The sequence below is a fragment of the Geotrypetes seraphini genome, chromosome 3 (assembly GCF_902459505.1).
Source record: "Geotrypetes seraphini chromosome 3, aGeoSer1.1, whole genome shotgun sequence".
NCBI classification, from domain to species: Eukaryota; Metazoa; Chordata; class Amphibia; order Gymnophiona; family Dermophiidae; genus Geotrypetes; species Geotrypetes seraphini.
In genome coordinates, this window is record NC_047086.1 from 100317274 (window position 1) to 100333815 (window position 16542).

A 16542-nucleotide genomic window follows, 5' to 3' on the forward strand; every position below is an offset into this window, starting at 1 on the left:
TTTTAAAAATTTACAGCACAGGTCACTTTACCAAGACCAATGATGAATTTACCACCCCAGTAAGGGCATGAAAATTTCTTTAAGTAGTGCCTTGGGTATTTGAGGTCTGGTAATTCAATATAAACTTGATTTGAATTTGTTCTCTGGTCCATATCAGCTATTATTCTACAATAATACCTCTTGGTCATATTCCAGGCTCACGATTTGTGATCCTAATGGAGCAAAAGTGCATGATTTCTGTCTACAAAAAACAGAGGGGAGTTGCACATTAGGGCTTGAGGCACTGAAAATTAACTCAGAAGCTGGTTGCCACTGAGACCATACCTTTAATTTCCTGCTTATTGATTTAAAATGGAGTTTTCAAATTTTATGTTTCAGGTTTCGTATATGGGAAAAACAGTTTCAAAACGGTGAAGCTCAACTTTTAGCCCTTAAGAAAATAACTCATTGTTCTGTATGTTGCCATCCAGGTAATTAGAAAACATCTTGTATTTCATTTATTTTTATGTTCTCAAAGGGCACTCTGAAGCATGGCTGTATATTAAATTGTGAACCTTTCACTTTCTTACATTAAAAGTCTCTTTCAATATAGAATACAAACAAGTGCTCCAGCATGAATTAAGTTCCAGGTTTTAAGTGTATTAGATGGAAACCTTTAGAACAGGAAAGAATTACAATAGAATTCCAGTTAACCGGTATGCAACCAAAAAAATGTCTCCCACGCTCTTGACCGACAACCCCTAAAGTCATGCACTCCTGACCCGACAACCCCCTCCCTCCCTACAGCCCCCGAAGCAGCAGCAGCAGCCACAACCTCCACCCCTCAAGTCTCCAAAACATTAGCAGAAATAAACAAAACTCCAGACTGTGTACAAGATGCAGGCAAAAATTTATTGTACCAAAATTAAAATGCAAATAAGTAAAATAAAACCCTTTTACCAATCAAGAGACCCGACACGGTCCGTGTTTCGGACAAACTTTCGTCAGGGGTCCATGGTGAAAAAGGTTGAGACATACCATAAAAAAATGAAGATAAGTAACAAAGTGCCTGTATATGGTGTTCGCCGAGGATCGCTGCAAAAAGTAAAGCGTCTCAAGGAAGCAGTAAAAAGAGACTGCCTCTTTTTACTGCTTCCTTGAGACGCTTTACTTTTTGCAGCGATCCTCGGCGAACACCATATACAGGCACTTTGTTACTTATCTTCATTTTTTTATGGTATGTCCCAACCTTTTTCACCATGGACCCCTGACGAAGGTTTGTCTGAAACACGGACCGTGTCGGGTCCCTTGATTGGTAAAAGGGTTTTATTTTACTTATTTACATTTTAATTTTGGTACAATAAATTTTTGCCTGCATCTTGTACACAGTCTGCAGTTTTATTTGTTTCTCCTGCTTGTTTTTTTCTGCAGACAAAGTTGGACTTTCTCCTTTGTTTTGTTGTCCAAAACATTAGCAGCAGCCACACCCTCCCTCCAGCCCCTGAAGCATCAGTGGTAGCCACAACCCCCCCTCCCTCCAGTCTAGAGAGTTGCGCGGGGACAGAAATCCCACCCGTCCCCACCCGTCCCCGCCAAAGTCCCACCCGTCCCCGTGAGGAATCCCACCCGTCCCCACCTGTCCCCGTGAGGAATCCCTCCGTCCCCACCCGTCCCCGCGAGGAATCCCCTCCGTCCCTGCGAGGAATCCCCTCCGTCCCCGCCCGTCCATATAAACTTCAGAAATAGTTATTTCATTTAATTATGCTACTGAATTAAAGGCTCTGGTAGAAACCATTTACAAATAAGCAAAAAGACTTTATTAATTTGAAAATATTAATTGGGAAGAATACATACTTTGCAAATGGGTTTCTACCAGAGCCTCTTATGTTTATAAATTTTTATCAACACAACTAATATACTACTTTATCCTGAAGCAAAATAAAAAAAAAGAAATAGAATTATTTTCCTACCTTTGTTGCCTGGTTTCTGCTTTCCTCATGTTCTCATTCAATTCCTTCCATCCACTGTCTCTCTTCCTTCTGCATCTTCCATTTGCTCTGTTACTGTGCCTCTCCCTTTCTTCCCCCTTCCAAATTGGTCTGGCACCCATCTTCTTCTCTCCGCTCCCCCCAAAGTCTGGCATCTGTCTTCTTCCCTGCCAGCGTCTTCTCCCTACTCTCTCTTCCCCATTTCCTTTCAGCGTCCTTCTCCCCCCATCTTCCCCATGTCCTGTCAGCGTCCTTCTCCCCCCTCTGTCTTCCACATGTGCTTTCAGTGTCCTTCTCCCCCCTCTGCTTCCCCATGTCCTTTCAGCGTCCTTCTCTCTCTCTGTCTTCCCCATGGCCTTTCAGCGTCCTTCTCCACCACCCCCCCCGTCTTCCCCATGTCCTTTCAGCGTCCTTCTCCACCCCTTTGTCTTCCCCATGTGCTTTCAGCATCCTTCTCCCCCCTCTGTCTTCCACAAATGCTTTCAGAGTCCTTCCCCCCCCCGCCCTTCCCATGGCCTTTCAGCGTCCTTCTCCACCCCTTTGTCTTCCCCATGTCCTTTCAGCATCCTTCTCCCCCCTCTGTCTTCCACAAGTGCTCAGAGTCCTTCCCCCCCCCCCGCCCTTCCCATGGCCTTTCAGCGTCCTTCTCCACCCCTTTGTATTCCACCATGTGCTTTCAGCGTCCTTCTCCCTCCTCTGTCTTCAAGTGCTTTCAGAGTCCTTCCCCCCTCCTCCTGTCTTCACCATGGCCTTTCAGCGTCCTTCTCTCTCTCTGTCTTCCCCATGGCCTTTCAGCGTCCTTCTCCACCACCCCCCGTCTTCCCCATGTCCTTTCAGCGTCCTTCTCCACCCCTTTGTCTTCCCCATGTGCTTTCAACATCCTTCTCCCCCCTCTGTCTTCCACAAATGCTTTCAGAGTCCTTCCCCCCCCCCGCCCTTCCCATGGCCTTTCAGCGTCCTTCTCCACCCCTTTGTCTTCCCCATGTCCTTTCAGCGTCCTTCTCCCCCCTCTGTCTTCCACAAGTGCTTTCAGAGTCCTTCCCCCCCCCCGCCCTTCCCATGGCCTTTCAGCATCCTTCTCCACCCCTTTGTATTCCCCCATGTGCTTTCAGCGTCCTTCTCCCCCCTCTGTCTTCCACAAGTGCTTTCAGAGTCCTTCCCCCCCCCCGCCCTTCCCATGGCCTTTCAGCATCCTTCTCCACCCCTTTGTATTCCCCCATGTGCTTTCAGCGTCCTTCTCCCTCCTCTGTCTTCAAGTGCTTTCAGAGTCCTTCCCCCCTCCTCCTGTCTTCACCATGGCCTTTCAGCGTCCTTCTCCCCCCCCCTCCTTCTCTACCGCCCCGGGTGCAGCACAGCCGGCCAGGTCCCCTTACTTTTGTGGCACTTCCCCGACCGACTGACAACAGCCCCGGTCCGACAAACCTCCCTGCCCTTAACTGCGAATCTAAATTACCTTATTACAGCTGCTGTAAGAAGATAATTTAGATTCGCGGCTACAGGGCAGGGAGGATTGTCGGACCGGGGCTGTTGTCGGTCGGTCGGGGAAGTGCCACAAAAGTAAGGGGACCTGGCCGGCTGTGCTGCAACCGGGGCGGGGTGTGCCGGGGCGGACCGCCCCGTCCCTTGGTAGCCACTCGAACCGCGAGGCTACTCTCCTCCTTACATGCACTGCCTGCAGCACAGAGCCAAACGGAAGTCTTCCCGACTCAGTCGCGCGGCTCTTCTCTCTACCTTCTCTGCTTGCAGCACAGAGCCGAACGGAAGTCTTTCCGACGTCAGCGCTGACGTCGGAGGGAGGGAGGGCTTTGTTTAAGCCCTCCCTCCCCTCCGACGTCAGCGCTGACGTCGGGAAGACTTCCGTTCGGCTCTGTGCTGCAAGCAGAGAAGGTAGAGAGAAGAGCCGCGCGACTGAGTACATCCAGCCCCGCAGGAACCCCGCGACCCTCGGAGGCGTCCCCACGGGATCCCCGCGACCCTAGGGGGCGTCCCCACGGGATCCCCGGGACCCTAGGGGGCGTCCCCACGGGATCCCCGTGACCCAAAGGGGGAACCCGCGGGATGCCTGCGGGTCCCGCGGGATTCCCGTCGTCCCCGTTCCCGTGCAGCTCTCTACTCCAGTCTCCAAAACATTAGCAGCAGCCACAAACTCCCCTCCAGACCCCAAAGCATCAGCGGCAGCCACAAACCTCCCTCCCTCTAGCCCCCGAAGCAACAGTGGCAGCAGTCCTGACCTGCCAATCCCACTCTCCCCATGCCCGAAGAAGCAGTGGCAGCGGTCCTGACCCGCCAACCTCACTCCCTCCCTCACTTACCCAAAGCAGCAATGGCAGCTGGGTCAGCAGAGGCAACGCTGTAAACAAGCTGTTCGCAGCCGGCCTCGGCATGGCCTTTCCTCTGCCACATCACTTCCGACGCAGCAGAGGAAAGGCCCTGCCGGGGCTGACCGTGAACAGCCTGTTTCAGCACTACCTCTGCTGACCAGCTGCCACTGTTGCTTCAGGTAGGTATGTGTGGGGGGTGGGGAGGTTGCCGGGTCAGAACTGCTGCTGCCAATACAATTAAAATAATTAACATCTCCACAGTAACACCTTAGCCTTTTGGGGCTATTTTTTTACCCTTCCTTATGTGTTTGTCCACTTAATGTTACTTTTCTATTACAATTGTAGTTCTCTACCCTCCTTCCATTTTGTTTCTGTTAGTGACTGTCTTGTTTCGTTCTGTATGACTTGAGTGTTTTTTACCCTGGTTCCTTTAATTGTAAATCGCTTAGAAATTTTTTATAAGCGCTGAACCATATTTTAAATAAAACTTGGAAACCAAAGAGACTAGGAGTGGCCTGGCTTAAAATACAGCATGAATGTTGTTTCTATGGTATACTTAGTTGCCCACATCTTAATTGTTTACAAACACAGATGTAACTAATTAGATGGAGTTAACCAGTCTATATTTCTTCCCTTGCCATTTTGTTGATAGTAGTCACTGGCAGTGTTCCCTCTAAGCGGGCGGGTGTTGTGAGCAAACTTTTTTCACCGTGAGCCAAAAATATCGGGCGCCAGCAAGTTATGAGCCAACTCGCCCGATTCTCCTCTCGCCGCCCTGCCATCTGCCGTACGCCTCTTCCGATCGTGCGCTGTGACGAGAAACGTGTGCGCTGCGATGTAATATTTTGTGCGCCAGCGCACGCCAGCGCAGCTTAGCGGGAACACTGGTTCAAATGGTTTTATTTATTTCCCCAAATTTATTTTTGTTATACGCATTGAAAATATTTGATATTGCATTTAAATCAAAATCTCAATAAACTTGAAACGAGTGCCCGTGAGATTGTGGGAGGGTTAAATACTCAAAACTTAGAAGTTTTTGCTACGCCAGCTTTCTGGTATCTTTACATACAGTGGCGTACCTAGCATATGTAACATCCGGGGCCCATCATTTTTTGGCACCCCCCCCCATCTGTAAGAAAAACATGATTTTTAGTAACAAACCACACGTCACACATGAGTACCTAGGAAAAGGCAGCATCTTACATATTGCAGTGAGCAGTACATCAATACACCCATTGTAAAACTAAACAAGCCAGACCAGCACAGATCAATCCTACACCGTCAATCCTAACAGAAAACCATGTCTTTCGAACACACAGAACACAGAAAACACCTTCGCCTAGTAAGGAATATGTAATCACAAACTAACCCCTCCCTCTTTTACAAAACTGTAGTGTGGATTTTAGCTACGGAGGTAACAGCTCTGATGCTCATAAAATTCTGAGCATCAGAGCTGCTACCACCAAGGCTGGTGCTAAAAACGCTTCACAGTTTTGTAAAAGGGGGGATAAAATAAAAATACATAGACAAAGGTTAAATTGAACCAGCTGGACTCTGCATACAATGCTTCACAGAAACAGTGACACATGTCTCCTAAAGCAATAAATAAATAGAAATTTTTTTCTACCTTTGTCTTCTGTGGTTTCTCCTTTCCTCATCTTCTTGTAACTCTCTTCCTTCCATCCACTGTCTGCCGTCTCTCTTCCCCTATATGGCATCTTCTCTCCTTCTATGCCCCTTCCAGAAACTGTATGCCTCCCCCTTCCATCTCTCCTTTCACCCCATTGGTCTGGCATCTCTCTCCTCGCCTTCCCTCTCCCACACCTCTCCTCATAGTCTGGTATCTCCCCTTCCCTGATTCTCTGGCATCTCTCTCCTTTCCTTTTCTTCCATCTTTCGCTCCCCCTCCATGCTCTCACATCTCCCCCTTCCTTTTCCCTTAGACTGGCATACCTTCCTCCTACGCTCCAAGCCCTGGCATCTCCTTTAATTCCCTCCCTCATCTTCCTTCTCCCTCCAGCTGGGTACCGCAACACTCTTCCCTGCAGCTCTGCACTTCCCCACAATTGCCATGCTTCGGTTCCTCTTCTTCCTTCCTTCCTCCCCCCCCCCCGCGGGACCCTGCGGCACCATCAACTCTTACTCCCTCTAATGTCGGCCCTGCAGCTCCAGACTTCCTCGCACCTTCTCCCCTCCCCCTTTGGATCGCTATTATTTTAAATGTTATAGCCGCGGAGCTGTATCCATCAGTGGAGATGTCTAACCTCGGCCTGCCCCGGAACTCTTACTGCAGCAGCCGCCCGTCTAGGCAGGAACAGGAAGTCACTGTTGCAGTAAGAGTTCCGGGGCAGGCCGAGGTTAGACATCTGCACTGATGGATACAGCTCCGCGGCTATAACATTTAAAATAATAGCGATCCAAAGGGGGAGGGGAGAAGGTGCGAGGAAGTCTGGAGCTGCAGGGCCGACATTAGAGGGAGTAAGAGTTGATGGTGCCGCAGGGTCCCGCGGGGGGGGGGGGGAGGAAGGAAGGAAGGAAGAAGAGGAACCGAAGCATGGCAATTGTGGGGAAGTGCAATCCCCCCAATGCGTCCCCTTACCGACGCGTGTGTGCGCTGTGAAGAGAAACTTTGCGCTGCGATGTAATATTTTGTGCGCGAGCGCTGGCCAGCGCAGCTTAGCGGGAACACTGGCTAATTTCTCTCTTTTCTCTGCTTGCAGGCTCTGCCAAAGACCATAAATGCAATGGCTGTAAGCTATGTGGCAGTGCTCGCTACTGTGAACCCCACGACTATAATTACCAGTGCCCCTGTGACTGGCATCACATGGAACACATGAAACAAGCCAGCGCAGCAGAAAACAGTATCAAAAAGTCTGATTTGTTTTCATCAAAAGTTATTTCAAAGTAGCGTGCTCTGAAGTTAGCGGTACTGCCCATGTTTCAGTTTTCTAACTGTGTTATCTTCTCTTTGGCTTTCAGAAAGGCTGGAGCCTGTGTTGGCTTTCCTTTCCATGAGGTATAGTGCATGCAAGCCCAGTTCCATTTTTGCCTCTCTAATTACACCTCTTTAGTGCATATATTTCTGAGGTAACTTATATGTATTTCTTAAATATCCAAAAGTAGTCACATAGATGCAGAGCCCACACCTGGGATTGCCTTTTTCTGGCTATGATTAATATAGATGAATCCAGGCTGTACCCATGTAACTGTACTGAAACAAAGGGAAGGTCATTTTATTAGAGTCCATTTCTATAAAAATGGATTTGAAAATTACCCTATATAGAAAGGTAAATGGAGACAAAAGCCTTCTGGTCAATATTCAGCCTTAAACATTAGCTACTAGCTGAATTTGAACCAGTTTTTCAGTGCCAGCACCTGTCTGGCTACTGGCGCTGAATATCCAACACCTGGAAGTTATAACAGGTACAGTCAATATTCTGTGCCATATTCAGATAGCTAACCAGGCATAATTAGGATTGAATTATCACCCTAATTCTATATATGGCACTCAAAACTGTGCATGCAAACTTGGGCATGTACAAAATTTAGTTGCTAAAGAGCCAATTAGCACTGATAATTGGACACTAATAATCAAATATCAGTTCCAATTGGCATTAATTTAAATTTGTGTGCATCTTTAGGTGCTGGGATCTGTACTTAAAATTTATGTGTGGATCCAAAAAAAGGGGCACAGCCATGGTAGGAGAATGGGCGGATCAAGAGTGTTCTGAAAATTGTGAGCAATGTTACAGAGTAAGGGAGATCCATGCCTAATTTAGGCACGAGAATTTACACCAGATTTCAGTTGGGGGTAAATCCTCATGCCCAAAATTGGGTGCATATCCCAGTGCCAAACGTTATTCTGTAAATGGCAGTCAACTCTGAGTGCCGTTTATATATATATAGCACTTAGAGCTCATTTTTATCAGTGCCAATTTTTTTGCACCATATACAAAATTTAGTCCTGATCATAATAATAATAATAACAACAACAGTTTATATACCGCATGCGGTTTACAAAGTTTAAGCGAGGTACAAAATTGATTGAACTTAAGAGAGAACTTAAGATTGAACTGAAGAAAAGAGAGTTAATAGGACAGGAGATTCATTGTTGAGGAGAAAGTGATTAATAGGACATAGGAGGAATCAATTATAGAGGGTCAGTGGGTGAGTGGATCAGTTGTGTAGGTATTTTAGGATCAACATGCCTGATTAGCTATCTGGACACTGGCTTTGAAAATCTGCAGTACTAGAGAAGTTTTGGGTACATCCTGGGTGCCATGGCAGTCAGTGTTAATATTCAGCAGTTCTATTGGTTATGTGCCTTTGGATATTAGCAATTAGGCTGGCTAATGTGATTTAACCAGGCAGGAGCGTCTCCTTTCCAATTAAATCCATGATCACTATCAAACCCCCTTGTTTCTAGCTGTAGCCTGGGGGAGGACAGTGTGCAAGGTGCACGATAACATAAATTACTGAAGTATTGATAACTGCATTTAGGCCAGTTTTATTTATAAACTGCTAATTCTTCAAATGATGTGTAAATATACCTCAGGACAAAAAGAAAAAAAGATTTAAAACATTTAACAAGCTAACATAACATATCTTCGATATATCAACATCAGAAACAGAATTAACATATCAGATATTGAATCAAAAAATATTGTTCCATATCTCTCAGTTAATAATGGTGAATTGTTTGTACGAGTCAAGTAGAAGTACATTCTAAAGTATAGGAAAATAAAAGATTAATTTGGAATTTCTTCTGGAACAGGTTAGCTTTCCTTTATGGGGAGAATGTCTTTATTGCAAACTCCTAATTTATGGGCAGGTATGCACTCAAGATAAATCAGTTTTTTAAGTATGCACATAACTTTCCCTTTGAAAATTATCCTGTAGGAAGAATGCATACATACTTAAACCTGCTATTCTTGTACAACCCCACTCAATTCCTGAACCTTCAGGTAGTCAATCCCTTCTCCTGAGAACTCTTTAAGCTTCATTTGCATACATTTGCTCCTTCTCTCTTACCTCTGAACTGCCCTCCAATTCCTACAAGAGAATAGGAGTTTGTCTTTTCTTCTCGTGTTTAAATTCAGTCTTTTTCTGTTAATTTGCATGGCTTATTTTTCATGCTGCAGAGGATCCCCTTGGGGGGACAGCTCTGGCTGCAGGAGACCGCAGACTCTGAGGCAGAGAGTCTGCTTCTAAGGGGTCGGCTGCTTTGCCAAAGACCATAAATGGACAGCCTGCATTCACAGTTCAGGAGCTCAGGGTCCATTTCCTTGGGAGCATAACTCGCCCCAGGTTCATCCTCTAGTGGATTTGAGCACAGGCTGTGTGGCTCCATGGCGGTTTATCCAAGATCGGGGCTGACTACGTTCCTCCCCCCATTTGCGTGCATGGGCTTTGCAGAGGGTCGAGGTCTCCAGCCAGGACATTGGGCCCAAGAGACAATCAGAAGAAACAGGCAGTCTTGTTGAGGCAGAGGATCTCCCCATAAGTTGTTACAGCCTTCGTCTTGTAGCTCCCAGCACAGAGTGTGGCACAACCTAACAGATCGATTTAGGGGGTCTCCAATATCATTTTTGAGGGGTTTAAAGGTTAGTTGTAGGTCTCCCCACCTCAAAAATCTTAAAATTGCTGTTTTTTTAGTTTTCTGTGTGGCTTCCTTGGGCCGTTTTTGGTGCTAAAATCGCTGCTACGCCAGCCATCTTGGATTTCCCAATTTGAAATTAAAAACTTCTATCCCCCTCAAAACACCTCGATTTTGCTCAAAAACAGGTGGGATCCTCAGGACAGGATACTTCAAATTCATGTTCTACATGCAGCGGATGGCAATCTGAGGAGCATCTGTGTTCCATGTGCCACACGGCAAGTGAGGAAGAGGCGGAAGTCACTACCCTTTAGCCCCCTTCCCCACGTTCCCTTGGGGTGTTTTGAGACCCTGTCCACCTGAGGAAAGTCCCAAAAGTCTAAATTTGAGCCGGGGCAGTGCAAGTGCATCCCGGGTAAAGCACAGCTGCAATTTGGCGGTGAAATCCCGCAAAAGTTCAAAACAGGCCTACCTGATTAACAAGGATCCCATCAATCCATATGGAATTGCGACCCTGCTAGCACTGGGAGTCGATCCTCCCCAAGAGCACAAGTCCCCAGCAGAATTGCCATATGCAGTCTGGAAACAGTCCACCTGCAGACAACTCAGATGATCAGGATTCCATTTTTATGCCTTTGCTTTCCCTTACAGAAACTTCTACAATGTAACATAGTAACATAGTAGATGACGGCAGATAAAGACCCGAATGGTCCATCCAGTCTGCCCAACCTGATTCAATTTAAAAAATTTTTTTTATTTTTTTAAATTTTTCTTCTTAGCTATTTCTGGGCAAGAATCCAAAGCTTTACCCGGTACTGTGCTTGGGTTCCAACTGCCAAAATCTCTGTTAAGACTTACTCCAGCCCATCTACACCCTCCCAGCCATTGAAGCCCTCCCCTGCCCATCCTTCACCAAACGGCCATACACCGACACAGACCGTGCAAGTCTGCCCCGTAACTGGCCTAGTTCAATATTTAATATTATTTTCTGATTCTAAATCTTCTGTGTTCATCCCACGCTTCTTTGAACTCAGTCACAGTTTTACTCTCCACCACCTCTCTCGGGAGCGCATTCCAGGCATCCACTACCCTCTCCGTAAAGTAGAATTTCCTAACATTGCCCCTGAATCTACCACCCCTCAACCTCAAATTATGTCCTCTGGTTTTACCATTTTCCTTTCTCTGGAAAAGATTTTGTTCTACGTTAATACCCTTCAAGTATTTGAATGTCTGAATCATATCTCCCCTGTCTCTCCTTTCCTCTAGGGTATACATATTCAGGGCTTCCAGTCTCTCCTCATACGTCTTCTGGGGCAAGCCTCCTATCATTTTCGTCGCCCTCCTCTGGACCGCCTCAAGTCTTCTTACGTCTTTCGCCAGATACGGTCTCCAAAACTGAACACAATACTCCAAATGGGGCCTCACCAATGACCTGTACAGGGGCATCAACACCTTCTTCCTTCTACTGACTACGCCTCTCTTTATACAGCCCAGCATCCTTCTGGCAGCAGCCACTGCCTTGTCACACTGTTTTTTCGCCTTTAGATCTTCGGACACTATCACCTCAAGGTCCCTCTCCCCGTCCGTGCATATCAGCTTCTCTCCTCCCAGCATATACGGTTCCTTCCTATTATTAATCCCCAAATGCATTACTCTGCATTTCTTTGCATTGAATTTTAGTTGCCAGGCATTAGACCATTCCTCTAACTTTTGCAGATCCTTTTTCATATTTTCCACTCCCTCTTCGGTGTCTACTCTGTTACAAATCTTGGTATCATCTGCAAAAAGGCACACTTTTCCTTCTAACCCTTCAGCAATGTCACTCACATACATATTGAACAGGATTGGCCCCAGCACCGAACCCTGAGGGACTCCACTAGTCACCTTTCCTTCCTTCGAGCGATTTCCATTAACCACCACCCTCTGGCGTCTGTCCGACAGCCAGTTTCTGACCCAGTTCACCACTTTGGGTCCTAACTTCAGCCCTTCAAGTTTGTTCAACAGCCTCCTATGAGGAACTGTATCAAAGGCTTTGCTGAAATCCAAGTAAATTACATCTAGCATATGTCCTCGATCCAGCTCTCTGGTCACCCAATCAAAAAATTCAATCAGGTTCGTTTGGCACGATTTACCTATTGTAAAGCCATGTTGCCTCGGATCCTGTAACCCATTAGATTCAAGGAAGTACACTATCCTGTCTTTCAGCAACACTTCCATTATTTTTCCAACAACTGAAGTGAGGCTCACCGGCCTGTAGTTTCCTGCTTCATCCCTGTGACCACTTTTATGAATAGGGACCACATCCGCTCTCCTCCAATCCCCAGGAATCACTCCCGTCTCCAGAGATTTGTTGAACAAGTCTTTAATAGTACTCGCCAGAACCTCTCTGAGCTCCCTTAGTATCCTGGGATTGATCCCGTCTGGTCCCATCGCTTTGTCCACCTTCAGTTTTTCAAGTTGCTCATAAACACCCTCCTCCGTGAACGGCGCAGAATCTACTCCATTTTCTCATGTAACTTTGCTAGACAATCTCGGTCCTTCTCCAGGATTTTCTTCTGTGAACACAGAACAGAAGTATTTGTTTAGCACATTCGCTTTCTCCTCATCACTTTCCACATATTGGTTCCCAGCATCTTTTAGCCTAGCAATTCCATTTTTCATCTTCCTCCTTTCACTAATATATCTGAAAAAAATTTTGTCTCCCTTTTTTACATTTTTAGCCATTTGTTCTTCTGTCGTGCACATAAGTTCTTCACCCCCCCAAAACCGTACCACTCCTTCGGGTTACGCTTCCCTGAAATCCAAGGCCATTAAATACTCCCCTAGCTGTATTGCTGCCAGAACTGACTGCAATGTCTCCATTCGAAAATGTCTGACCTTCAGGAACCTGTCAACAGATCCCAGCACCAGATGGTGAAATTCCATCTATTTCATTGTGCCAAAAAGAGGTCAACAGCCCAAGCCCAGGTTGTTGATTGTACTCAAATTAATCTTGTAAGGAATGTAGGGCAGGAAGCACCACTTCTCACTGAAGTAGAACTGCATGGGGATTTCAAAAATAAAAAGCTCCAACTGGAGAGGTGAACTAATTTGTAACCTTCTCTGATAATCAAGACGCATTGGTCCGTAGTAACTTTGGCCTAATCTTCATAAAAGACCCCCTATTCTCATATGTGGGCCAGTCTCCCATCATTGGGCAAAGCAAGAGGCGGGAGAGGCTAGGTAAGACTGGCCTGCAGAATTCTTACCTGCACAAAACATGGCTGAAATTCAGACCTCTGAAATGTAGAAGAGTAGCCTTGTCTGTTTTGCTTGGCATCTTTCAAATGAGAATGAGACTGGTTCAAACTGAAGGATGTTTTCGGCTTGCCTCCAGCAAATGTGAAGTCTTGGGAGTCCCCTAAATCTTTAATCAGCTTTTCTAGATCTTTACCAAAGAGAAACTTTCCCCAAAATGGGAGCTTGGTCAAACACTGTTTGGAAGCCACGTCTGCCACTAAGAGTCAAATCCAGAACAGCCAACGGGCTAAGACCACCAACGTCACTTGCTTGGATAAAGCCTGCACTAGATCATGAGTCTGCCAGGTAAGACCAGTCTCTAAATCTGCAAATACAGAGAACAGTTGTTGCCCCTCTTCAGATCCAAACTGATTCATGCTGAACCTAATTACATGGCTGATGCCCTATATGACCTTTTCAGGGTTGTGAGCAAGCTGTCGGCTTACTCTGTCTTCACCCACAGAATGCTGTGGATTAGACAGTGGTTAAGTGATTCTTCTTCCAAGGCAATCCTAAGTAAGCTGCCATTTAAGGGGCAGTTATTTTTTGGTAAAGGTCTGGATGACCTTATGGACAGTGTACAAAAACCGTAAACCAAAATCCTTACCGGACAATAGGCCTTGGTCCTCTAAGGGATTGGGGCATGGTAATTTTTGTGTCTCCAGGCGATATTACAAATATTCTTAAGGTTCCTCAAGCCAGAGACCATTTCAGAATGCTAGACAAAGATTTGGAGGGGCTAGACGCTCACAATCATCAGGAGCCCACTCTATAGGGAAATACTTTTAAAACCAATAGGAGAAAAAAATTTTCACTCAGAGAATAGTTAAGCTCTGGAATATATTGAACATAAGAACATAAGAATTGCTGCTGCTGGGTCAGAACAATGGTCCATCCTGCCCAGCAGTCCGCTCACGCGGTGGCTCCAAGGTCAAGACCAGTGCTCCAAATGAGTCCATTCTCACCAGTTTAGCATGAACTTTGTCATGAAACCCTGGAGGGTGTTTTCCCCTATAACAGACTCTGGAAGAATGTTCCAGTTTTCTACCACTCTCTGGGTGAAGAAGAATTTCCTTACGTTTGTATGGAATCTATCCCCTTTCAACTTTAGAGAGTGTCCTCTCGTTCTCCCTACCTTGGAGAGGGTTCATGTTCCAAGCAAACAGACAGCAATCCTGGCTGGGAAACTACATAAATAAAGCTGGACAGACCTACAACACATTCCGAAAATCAATTAAAACCATTCTATTTGGCAAATTCCTTGCTTAATCAGATCACCTCTCTCAGGTATTTTTTTTTTCTTCCCCTTATAACCCCATTGTATTATGTAACATCTTTCTTCTCTCATGTATTCTTTCCCCATGCTTCTCCAATTCACGATGTAACTTCCTTCTTCTTGCATTTTGTAATTCGCTGATTGTCCAGCCTTCTTTCTATGTGAATCGCCTAGAAGTCAGTTTGACTATGGCGGTATAGAAAAATAAAGTTATTATTATTATTACTAAGTCTATTCCCTTTAGTATTTTGAATGTTTCGATCATGTCCCCTCGCAGTCTCCTCTTTTCAAGGGAGAAGAGGCCCAGTTTCTCTAATCTCTCGCTGTACGGCAACTCCTCCAGCCCCTTAATCATTTTAGTCGCCCTTCTCTGGACCCTTTCGAGTAGTACCGTATCCTTCTTCATGTATGGCGACCAGTGCTGGACGCAGTACTCCAGGTGAGGGCGCACCATGGCCCTTCTCGGATCTGTTTGTGATCCCCTTCTTGATCATTCCTAGCATTCTGTTCGCACTTTTCGCTCCATAGCACATTGTGCAGATGGCTTCATGGACTTGTCGAGCAGAACTCCCAAGTCCCTTTCCTGGGAGGTCTCTCCAAGTACCACCCCGGACAACCTGTATTCGTGCATGAGATTTTTGTTACCAACATGCATCACTTTGCACTTATCCACATTGAACCTCATTTGCCATGTCGATGTCCATTTCTCGAGCTTGATTATGTCCTGTTGCAGATCTTCGCAATCCCCCTGTGTCTTCACTACTCTGTATAACTTCATATCGTCCACTCACCTCGCTCGTCGTACCAATGGCCAGATCGTTTATAAAGATGTTGAAGAGCACAGGTCCAAGCACTGAGCCCTGCGGCACCCCGCTGGTGATACTCTTCCAGTCTGAGAATTGTCCATTTACCCCCATTCTCTGTTTCCTATGCTCCAGCCATTTTTTAATCTACGTAGGTATTTCACCCTCAATTCCATGGCATGCAATTTTCCGAAGTAGTCGTTCATGTTGAACTTTGTCGAATGCCTTCTGAAAATCCAGATATACAATGTCAACCGGGTCGCCATTGTCTATCTGCCTGTTTACTCCCTCGAAGAAGTGCAGCAAGTTCGTCAGGCAAGATCTGCCTTTACTGAAACCGTGCTGGCTGGTCCTCATCAGATCGTGTCCGTCAAGGTGATCAATGATGCGGTCCTTTATCAGCGCCTCTACCATCTTTCCTGGTACCGAGGTCAGACTCACCGGTCTGTAGTTTCCTGGATCTCCCCTTGAACCTTTTTTGAAGCTTGGCGTAACATTCGCCATCTTCCAGTCTTCCGAAATCTTTCCCGATTTGATCGACAGATTGGCTATTAGCTGAAGAAGTTCAGTTATAGTCCCTTTCAGTTCCTTGATAACCCTCGGATGGATGCCATCCGGTCCTGGGGATTTGTCGCTCTTAAGCCTATCAATCTGCTTGCATACCTCTTCTAGACTGACCATCAACCGTGTCAGTTTCCCATCTTCTTTTCCATTATATAGCCTGATGGGTTCCGGTATGCTGTGTATATCCTCTTCAGTAAATACAGACGCAAAAAATGTGTTCAGTTTGTTTGCGATTTCTTTGTCCTCCTTTAGCACTCCCTTTATTCCGTGATCATCCAATGGCCCCACCGCTTCCCTCGCGGGTCGTTTCCCCTTAATATATCGAAAGAACAGCTTGAAGTTTTTCGCTTCCTTGGCTATTTTTTCCTCGTAGTCTCTTTTGGCCCCCTTTAACCGCCTTATGGCACCTGCATTGATGTTGTTTGTGCTTATTCCAATTTTCATCCGTTTTTGACCTTTTCCATTCCTTAAACGACGTTTTCTTGTCTACAATCGCTTCCTTCACCTCTACAGTGAGCCATGCTGGTTCTTTGTTCTTTTTCCTCTTGGATCCTTTGTTGATATGCCGTATATATAGATTTTGTGCCTCGGTGACTGTGTCCTTAAAAAGGGACCAAGCTTGCTCTAGCGTTTTTACAGTGCTTATCCTCTTCTTAATCTTCTTCCCTACCATGAGTCTCATCCCTTCGTAATTCCCTTTTCGGAAGTTCAGTGCCGTGGCCATCATTTTGGACCG

The 16542-nt window shown here is 46.1% G+C and overlaps 1 protein-coding gene across 5 annotated transcripts in view; it reads left to right on the forward strand.

Annotated features, from left to right (window-relative positions):
- GEN1 (GEN1 Holliday junction 5' flap endonuclease) overlaps positions 1–16542 on the forward strand; it is a 119167-nt gene that overhangs the window by 56301 nt on the left and 46324 nt on the right. For all 5 annotated transcript variants that reach the window (XM_033937261.1, XM_033937260.1, XM_033937262.1 and 2 more), the window contains 3 exons: positions 379–470; positions 7009–7159; positions 7268–7304. In XM_033937261.1, the coding sequence (XP_033793152.1) occupies positions 379–470; positions 7009–7159; positions 7268–7304 (280 nt within the window). The remainder of the gene's footprint in view (positions 1–378; positions 471–7008; positions 7160–7267; positions 7305–16542) is intronic.